General features: G+C 33.6%; 1 protein-coding gene across 1 annotated transcript; it reads left to right on the top strand.

The window, feature by feature from the left end:
* Positions 1-4722: 4722 nt before the first annotated feature.
* LOC306662419 (olfactory receptor 6C3-like) lies at positions 4723-5654 on the top strand (the record flags this gene model as incomplete). The annotated part of the gene is given in 4 exon segments (XM_079142072.1): positions 4723-4986; positions 4988-5231; positions 5234-5635; positions 5638-5654. Coding segments are annotated over 4 exon segments (927 nt in total).
* Positions 5655-10883: the final 5229 nt, after the last annotated feature.

Genomic DNA, 10883 nt, shown 5'->3' with positions numbered 1-10883 from the left:
CAATGGCAAGAAATAGAAATTTGCCAAAAAACAAATATTTCAAAAAACTACAAAATAATTTGCAGGAAGCTGCAAAAAATGGAAATGTTAAAAAGCAAAAGAGAATGTTTAGAAAACAAAGCCAAACATAATCTGAAATCTCATATTGTCATAATCTTATTAAGTCAGCATGTCCAGAATTCATTTTAAGATACACCATTTTTGTAATGTTGAACTTAAGAGGAAGTTGTAGGACACCAAGTTCTTAATTCCTGAAAGACATTTTCTCTAACTTCCTTGGAAGTAGAGTGTATTAGTAAAAGTTCTCCAAATAAATTGAAGCAATAGGAGTTATAGGTACAGATATGGAAAGAATTTTATTGGGAAGAATTGACTTATGCAGCTGTGGTAACAAAAGTGTCATAATCCTCCATCTTTGCAAACTGGATGCCCACAAACTCAGTGGTGTAGCTCTAATCCATGCCCAAAGATATGAAGATGAGGAACAATGGGTTAAGGCCTGGTCTGAGTTTTAAGACGTAGAAATGTTCAAGGGCAGGAGTAGCTGGATTTCTCAGTCCAAAACAGAGAAAGTTCATTCTTCCTTCTACCTTTTTGTTCTCTTTGGGCTCTCAACAGTTAGAATGACGTCCACCCACAATGGGGAGGCCCTTCCTCTTTAAATCAAAGTACCAATTCAAATGGAATCACCTTCATAGAAATACCCAGAAATCAAGTTTTATCAGTCATCAGGGTATCCCTTAGCCAAGATCACATAGAATTAACCTGCACAACCTTAATCCTTGTATAACCAGGTTAAGTGGGAAAACCCCAGTGTGAAGTTTGATACATTTTGAAAATATTTGACAAAACAAACCATAGACTGATTATTTTATAATAGGCCCTGTAACGTGTAAACAGGCTCTATGTGCCATATAAGATAAACTACTAAGTCATACAAACAGCCTGGGAATTCTGACAGTGATAATTATAGATCATAAATTCTATGTGATCAACTCAGTTCTTGGCTTTTCCTGTCACAGTCATAAAAGTTTCTATCATCTAAGTCTCCTTAATGCCTTTGTTCAAGCATCACTATTTTAATGAACAAGTCCTAAATATCTGACTTAATCCTAAACCTACCTCTACTGCAGAACTCCACATAATCCTTAATCTAATCTATGTGGGCTTTCATTAATTTCTCTGTAGCATTTTATCATCTAATAACATAATTTTAAAAATTATTATGTGTATCGTTTAGTGTGTCTCCATTCAGTTCATGTGAAATAAGATCTCTATCACTTTTCTTGACTATTGTTTTTCAATCTTATAAAAGAGTGCTTGATATAAAGTTTCTCTGTACCAAAACCAAACAAAATAATAAAAATAATCTTTGCTTACTAAATATGAGTGTAGAGAGGCCATGACAAACTAAAGAGATTAATAAAACTGATGAAAAATGAAAGAAAACAACACCATACAAATGTATATATGGTCAGTCAAAAGTTGAAAATCTTTATTGTAAAAATGTGATTACATTTTGAGATGTTGACAATAAGTCTTGAGTTTTTCTTCATCTCACTATTCAGACAAGAACCCTAGGAAATAAAGCTTCAGATATCTTTACAATAATGTCTGAAGGCTCTGGGACATCTCGTGCTAATTTTCTTGGGATCCCCACCACACCCTTTTTCCCCCCACTTATTTTCCTTTGGCTTCTGTATATCAGAGTAATCGTTTCTGAATCTGGCTTATTGCAATTAGCATGATGTTCTCCAGTTCTGTGCATTTACCAGCAGATGCAATGATTTCATTTTTCTTCATGACTGAGTAAACAACTCCATTTGATATATACACAACTGTTGATATATAAACAACTCCAATTTGTTTATATATCATAATTTTCTTAATCCATTCATCTGTTGACAGGCACCTAGGCTTGTTCTGTAACTTGGCTAATATGAATTGCACTGCTATTAACATTTGTATGCGTATATCACTCTAGTGAGCTGATTTTAGTTCTTTAGGATAAATTCTGAAGAGTGGAATCACTGGGTCATATAGAGTTTCCGTTGGTAATCTTTTGCGGAATCTCCATATTGCATTACAGAGTGGTTGTATGAATATTCAGCCCCACCAACAATCTGTGAGTGTACATTTTTCTTCACATTCTCACCAGAATTAATTATTATTTGTATTCTTGATGATTGCCATTCTAACTGGAGTGAGATGATTTCTCAATGTAGTTTTGATTTGCATTTCCCTGATCTTCAGGTCTGTTGAATATTATTTTTTTGTATTTGTTGATATTCTTTGTATATTCTGGATATTAATTCTCTGTCACTAATAATTTCTTAGTAAAATGTTGAAGTGATGATAAATCTAGGTAAAGCCAACAGGGACAGTAAGATGAGGAAAGATGTGGCAATTAATTATTGTACTTTGTAATGAGGATGAAGTTAAAGTATGTAATAATTTTTTTTTAATTATAAGAACAATATGTACATTATAATAGTTATTATTTAACTTACCATTCTATAATAACCTTTAGTTTATAGGTGATCAACATCTAAAAAAGTATTATCAAAAAGGCATGTGTACAAAATTTTTATATTTTAAAAATATAATTAAATATCATTTAGATTAAAGGTTCAGGTTTTGTAACAAAGTATGTTTCACAGCTATTTTATTGCTCATGAAATATCACATAATAATAAAATATTACACAGATGCAATTAATGGAAATACATGGTTTGCAGAAGACAGGATTGTAGATTCTCTGTGGAATACTGAAAGGAATGTCACCATTCTTGAGGGAGATCCACAACGGAGAGAGTTAGGAGGCTACTAAGAAATTGAAGGATGGCTAACGGAAATCCCTCAAGGTCTGTAAGGTAACAGAGATGTGGCCTGGACTTTGTCTTGTTCCCATAAGATCAAATCTTTGAAAAACAAAACAAGTAAACTTGAAATATTTGAGATATAAAGCACAACCAGTTGGAAACAGGATTCTGATTTAAGAATCTATACTCAAATGCCCAATGATGTCGTACCTTTTCTGTTCTTTCCTTAAATATTACTTTCTTAAACTTCTAGATCAAATTAGTGAGGGGGAACATAATGTATTGCCATGTTTTTCTGAAGGTTTCTGACATTACATTTTTATTTCTTTAAATTGTTTCCCTTTAGTCATCATGAAATAGTGAAAATACAAAATCAAATTTGATTTTCTGTGACCTTTGCTAGTGTCTGGCAGAAAAGCAATGATTTTACATTCTATCCTTCACAGCAGAAATTTGACCTTCTAAATAGGGAAATGACAGCTGTTGGGATTTAGCAGACCAAATCCACAGAATAGCATACCCAGGGCAGTGTTTGAAGATCTGAGGAATGACAGAGTGAGTTAAGGTGAATGGGAGAGGTTTTCTTGCATATTTTAAGACTTGCTTGTGGATGAGTGCATCCATGGAATGAGGGACTTATGTGGGACAAAAATGATTAAGGAAGAAAACATTCTTCCATAAAACTTAATAGGTAAGGAAGGAAGATGTTCAAATGGAAAATATACCGTGCTATAACCCAAGTGACAGAGCTGCTAAGATCTAAGGCAAGTAATTACTTTTTTGCCTTTTCTTTTTTTGGGAGGAGGGAAAGGGGGGTACTGTGGATTAAACTCAGAGGCACTCAACCATTGAGCTACATCCCCAGCTCTATTTTGTATTTTATTTAAAGACAGTGTCTCACTGAGATGCTTAGAGATTAGCTTTTCTGAGGCTGGCTTTGAACTCATGATCCTCCTGGAAAAATCTATGCTTCAAAGCAAGATGAAAAATAAATACATGTTCCTTTCAGCTCAATAATGAAAGAAATGTCTGCGTACAATATGCCTGAATATGTCTGTATATATATATTTACACAGACACACACATACATATATACATGCATTTCTAACAAATTGTCAAGGACATCAAACAACAAAGATTTTGATAGAATTATAAGGTAAATCAATAAGTAAACATATTTCCAGGTTACTACATGAAATAATCACATTATTTATCTTTTAGCATATATATAATATGTATAGATATTCTTATGTTATCTTGACAGTCTAAAATATTAATATTAAAAATCAAATTAATAATTAAATCAAATAATTTATATTTTTAAAGTATATTTTACTTTTTAACAAAATCATTATTTGATTTCTTATATCATGGCAGGAATAATGTGTTGTTACTTTAATCTTCCAAATTTTTCTGTCGCCTTTCAATGAAATCAAGATAACCTATTTTCGTTTTTAGGCTGTAGTATTATCTAATGTATTCACCATGGGAAAGGAAAGAAAAATGCATGTTTCATGTAATTGTTTTGACAAAAATGTAATAATATTTTGTATAAATTGGACACAATATAAGAATAACTGATTTTATTCATCATTTTTCAATGATGTGACTTACTTTATAAAAATTCCCTAAATACAGCTGCTAAATTTAAAATAAAAGCACAAGTTGCAAACAAATTGGACTTAGAAATATGTATTAAAATATGTTGCAAAGAAAAATCAAAATAAAATAGTTACGTATTATGGAAGATATTTAAAATTGTATCAATAAGGACTATATTGATCATAATAAATTATGTCTTTCTTCTCTCTTTAATTCTATTTTACCCCCAATATCTTTAAAAGAGGAAAAAGGAGAGACCAAGAGACAAGTACAAAGAGAAAGCCTGAGAGAGAGACAGATGAACCACACAGTGATCACAGAATTTGTGCTTCTAGGCCTTTCTGATGATCCTAAACTTCAGATTGTAATTTTCCTCTTTTTATTTATCACTTACATATTAAGTGTCACTGGAAACCTGACTATCATCATTCTAACCTTTGTCGACCCCCATCTACACACTCCTATGTATTTCTTCCTCCGGAACTTCTCTTTCTTAGAAATCTCATTTACAACTGTGTGTATCCCTAGGTTTCTGGGTGCTATTATCACCCGGGATAAGACCCATTTCCTATAACAACTGTGCAGCACAACTATTTTTCTTTATCTTCATGGGGGTGACCGAATTTTACATTCTCACTGCCATGTCCTATGACCGCTATGTTGCCATCTGCAAGCCCCTTCATTATACAACCATTATGAGCAGGAAACTCTGCACCCTACTTGTGCTGTGTGCCTGGCTGGGTGGATTTATGACCATTTTCCCTCCCCTTATGCTTCTGCTCCAGCAGGATTACTGTGCTTCCAATGTCATGATCACTTTGCATGTGATTATTTTCCCCTTTTACAACTGTCTTGCTCAGACACATGGCTCCTAGAAGTTATTGGTTTCTACTTTGCTCTGGTTACTTTGCTATTCACTTTGGTGTTAGTGGTTTTGTCTTACATGTACATTATCAGGACGATTTTGAGAATTCCATCTGCCAGTCAGAGAAAAAAGGCTTTCTCCACCTGTTCCTCTCACATGATTGTCATTTCTATTTCTTATGGAAGTTGTATATTCATGTATGCTAATCCCTCTGCCAAAGAAAAGTCATCACTAACTAAAGGAGTAGCTATTCTCAACACCTCTGTTGCCCCCATGCTGAACCCTTTCATCTACACCCTGAGGAACCAGCAAGTCAAACAAGCGTTCAAGGATGTGGTCCACAGAGTTGTGTTTTCTACAAATAAATGAAAGAAATCTTTGTCAAAAATAAAGGACATTATAACAAAAAATTCATAAATATCTTTAGTATTCTTGTTCTCATATTTTCTTTATATGCCATATTATGCTTATTTTGAGTTTTTCCAGATCCATGTCTTCCATTCCACGCCCAAATGTACCCAACATATTGTTTACTGAGTTATTTAAAAATATGCTACAATTCTCCCCTTCAGAGGTTTCTTGAAATGGTATGTATTTATTTAAAACATGCTGTATGATAATGGTAAATAGTTTTAATTCTGTTCATCTCATTCTGTAAAAGGCATATACATCACCATGTTTTCTTCAGATGCAGAGCTTTAAATGTGTAATTTCTCCCATTTTTTCTATTGAATATGGATATTGTCATGTTTTTAGTTCTCTATATTCCATATCTTGGTTCATTAAATTTGGCTCCTACAGACAATATGTTCTATTGCATTGTCTCTTAAATGTGGAGCTCTATACTTTGTGAAATTTAGAGGGCACCACTTTCATTTTCTCCGTAAATTGAGTTACTCCTTTAATACACAAAAATACATTTAGGATTCACTATAATTATGTTAATCATATGAACATCAACTCAATAATTAAGCTTTTGCCTTGAATCATCAGCTAATAGTTACACCACAGGAAAATATCAACTTCAATTGTTCCATTAAAAAAAATTTTTCCCAAGTAATTTGGATTAGAAAAGTTTTAAGACTAATACACTTTATTTCTAACTTTGTAACTACTGTAATTTACAAAGTAAAATGTAAAAATGGTATTATGTATTTATAAAATAAAAATCATTGTACAGATTTTAATACCTTTCAAAGAATTCTTAGTCCTTACATCTCAACTGTCTACTAAAATCTGGAAATCAAAGGATTCCAATACAACAAATGAAAATGGTAATGTCTCTCTGAAAAATTTAATTTTTAGGAATTTGTGTGATTTAAAGATGAACACATGCCTTTGAATTAAATTCTTGCCAATAGTTTTTTGAATTTAATATTTCCAAGGAACTTTCACCAATGTATTAGATTCATTCATTCAAAAATGTGTTCACTAACAAAATGATTTAGTGATTGAAAATTTTGTTCTTGTTCTCATGCAGACCTAAGTAAGAAAGAATAAAATAAGTAAATAGGTGATCACAATGTAATTTATAGGTGTTATATCTCTAGGAGGAATATATTGCACATTTTTAAGAATTTTAGTAGTAAATGGACATAATACCTTCTTTTTATTTATTTATTTTTATGTGGTGCTGAGGATCAAACCCAGTGCCTCATACTTACTAGGCAAGTGCTATACCACTGAGCTACAATCACAGCCTCTATATTGAACATATTTACAAACATATTGAGATATAAATAATAGTAGGTTTGCTCACATCATTAACGATTTACTTAATTTTACCAATATGTAAGATAGACTATTATTTTTATTTATTGCACCAGGATAACAGCCATGATATGGTAACAAGTAAAATAAATACAATATCTCAAAGTCTCAGCTAAACAGACATGAAACTAATAACAAACAGTCTCTTAATACTTAAAATTAAGTCTCTTAATACTTAATACTTAAAATACTTAAAATTATCACTAACCACATAAATTTAATTGTGTCTTTGCAAACTCTAATGGCATTTGTAGTTATAGGTTTGTGAGTGGCCAATGACATCAATGCTGGCACACAAATAGTGTGAGTGGTTAAATGCTTTTAAACTGAACTGCCTTGTCAAAACCAAAGCCATGATTCTTATCAAACTCAGTCAACACAAAAGGTTTTTTCTTAAGTACAGTTTGGTCTATTCAATTCTAACGAAAAGAAAGAAAAATGTTAATTGTCTGTTTTTGCATATCCATTAAAATACTGAGTTTTAATTTGGTGAATTCATATCTATCACCACCCAACAAATTATAGGCAATATGATACATGTTTCTCTTTGGATAAATGTGTGAAGGAGTATTTGTTGAATTTTTGAGTTATCATATTTGTTCTTAACTTACCGTCAATAAAATTTTACGAAAATTAGACACACAAGAGCTTCAAAGCCAATACTGAAGTTTTGAGATTATTTACTTATTGTAAAATTAATATCAGGGAAATGCAAATCAGAATCACTTTACTTCAATAAGAATGGATACTATCAGAAAGATTTTGATAAGTATTGGTGAGGATTTGGAGAAATGTGAATGTTTGCACACTGCTGGGGAGAATGCAAATTAGTGTAGCATTTAGGTAAGCAAAATGGAGGTTCCTCAAAAATTAGAAATTCAGATGCCATATGATGCAGAAATCCCCTACCAGTTATATATCCAAAAGATATATACTTCCAAAAGAAGTATGTTGAAGAGACATCTGCATTCCATTTTTATTGTAGCAGTATTCACAATAGCCAAGAAATGGAAATACTGACAAAGAATAAAGAAAATGTGGTACATCATGAAATATTCTTTAGCCATAGGGGAAAAAAATAAAATTCCATTATTTGCAACAACAAGGGCAGAACTGGAGATCATTATATTCAGTGAAATGAGCTAGAAAACAGAGAGACAAGTAATGCATGATGTCACTCACATGTGGAATACATATATAAAGGAAAAGATTGGTTTCATAGAAGGTGAATAAAATGGTAGGGGAGACTGGAGAGAATAGAAAGAAAAGAACAACAAGGAAATGTTGGCCAATGTGCACTAAGTTACAGTTAAATAGGAACCAAAAGCTCTGGTGTGTTATAGCACAGCAGGGTGACTACACATAACAATAATGTACTGTGTATATCAAAAGATTAGAATGATATATTTTGAATGTTTTCACCATAAAGAAATGATAGTGGTATAAGAAAATATGTTTAACCCGATTTAAACTTTACATGATGCACCATGTATCAAAATATTCCATGGTACTCTATTATCATGTATGATGTTTATGTTTTATGTATGTTTAAAAATGAATTTAATTTTAAAATGAAAAGAAAATACATGGAAACTTCTTTCATTTCTCTGGGAAAATATATATTTGCCTTTATTTCTGAAAGACAACTTTACTGGGTACATTATTACTGGTTTGGCAGGAGGGATATTTTTGTTGCACTTGTTGTTTTGTTTCAGCTCTTCCAATTCATCATCAGGGAAGGAACAGTTGAATGTAGCTGTGCCCAGGGGCCAGGGCTGAAGTCACAGGTTTGAGGGTGGAAGAGGGGCAAATCACAGGGTTCCCATGGTCCTAGTGCAGAACTTGGGTTCAAGTGTGATCCCCCCCTCTGCTCCAGGCATCTAGGAGCCCACAAGAGCTTCATCACTTGCTCTGCCACTGGTACACAACCTGTTAAAGCTCTGAAGTGAGTGTGAACCTGGTGCAATACATGCTACACCCCTTATTAGTTTTGAGAGGAAGACCCACCAAACCTTCCGTAAGCTCTCAGGCCCTGGGCTTGGAATTTCGAGGGTTCCACGAGAACATTACAACCTGCATGGCTCTCATTCTGCCCAAACTCATTCTGTGAGGAATCCAACTGAGTCATTTATGCAATGCACACATGTATTGAAACATTCCATGGCACTCTATTATCATGTGTAATTTTTATTTTGTTGTATGTTTCAAAATGCATTTAATTTTAAAAATAAAAGAAAATACATGGCAACTTCCATTTTTCCAGGAAATTTTATCTTGCCTTTATTTCTGAAGACAATTTTACTGGATACAATATTATTGGTTGGCAGGAGTTTTTTGTTACTGCGGTTGTTTTCTTTTGTTTCACCTCTTTGGATTCAAAATCCCCCTCCGCCTTATAAGATTTCACTGAGAGGGCTCTATAGTTGTACTTAATTTCCCATTTATATTATTTGCTGCATTTCTCTTGCTGCTTTCAAGATCCTCTCTTTACCTTTCACCTTTGATAGTTTGATTACCATATGTCCTGGGATAGTCTTATTTGAGTTGATCCTTATTGGAGACCTTTACCCCCCACCCATCCCTGGATATTCATACCATTCTCCAGGTTCGTAAAGTTTTCTGCTGTCATTTTCTGAGATAATCTTTCTACCAATCTACCTTTTCTATTCCCTCTTCAATGCTAATGACTCAAACATTTCTTCTCTTTTGTCACTGTTCCATAAATTCCATGACCTTTATTCATATTTTTAGTTTCTTCTCCAAACATATTTCTTCTCTTAAACGAATTTATTTGAAAATCAATTCTCTCTTCTTTCAGTTTCAGACAGCTTCTCTTCTTGATCAGTTCTGACATTAATGTTCTGTATTGCATTTTTTCCATTGTAGTTTTCAAGATTATTTGATTTTCCTGTTATTTCAGTCTCTGCGTTAAATTGTCTAATAACCTCAGAATTGTTTCTCTGTATTCACTTAAAATTCACTGAGCTTCTTTGAAACAGCTGTTTTGAATTCTTTGTTAAGTAATTTATGCATCTCTATCCCTTTAGAGTCAGTTATTGGTGTCATTTATTCACTTGGTGACATAATGCTTCCTTAATTGTTCTTAATTCTTGTGATTGTGCATCGATGTCTACTTATAAAAATGTATGCATTTGTTCTAGCCCTTTCAATCTCACTTTGTTAAAGAACATCTTTCAAAAGTAAGCTTATTCGGAGATTCTGGGTAGACTGGCGTTAACCCTAAGCCAATAAACACTACAGCCATTGCCACAGGATTGCCACAGCTGGCAACCTGGCTGTAATCCTGTGGCCATGTAATCTTGGGCTGACAAGAGTAACTCAACACTGGAATGTAATGCTGTGACCATTGAGCCTGGTGCAGTGCTGGGAGACCTGATAACTGCTATGGTCTCTCATCCAAGAGATTCAAGTCCACTGCAGTGTCTGGTGGTTCTGAGAACCAGAACTTGAGTACATCTCAAGGGATTTGTGGGCTTCTCTTGTGCCAGGGTGAGTCTAGAAGCTCAGTCCATGGGTATAATCTTCAATCAATGGCCAAGTCAACAGTCTGCCTGGTGCTGTGTTTGTTGTGGTGGGTCTGGAATGGGGTCTAAGGCCAATTCCTATGCTCATTCCCCTCTCCTTTCCCCAAGTAGATGGTTGTTTCTCTCCACATTGTGCTGCCTGGGGTTGGGGAAGGGGTGACAGAGATAATATAAAACTATCAGTCCTATCCTTTTTGATATGTCAATTTTTATTATTGTACTATAACTAGGTTCTGTTAACGTTTCACCTGGTTGACTTAGCTGCTGTGAAATTAATTT

This window comes from Sciurus vulgaris (genome assembly GCF_902686455.1).
Source record: "Sciurus vulgaris genome assembly, chromosome: 5".
In the NCBI taxonomy this organism is placed as follows: Eukaryota; Metazoa; Chordata; class Mammalia; order Rodentia; family Sciuridae; genus Sciurus; species Sciurus vulgaris.
Note: the sequence above shows the minus strand (reverse complement) of the source record. Positions and strands in the feature narration are given on the sequence as shown.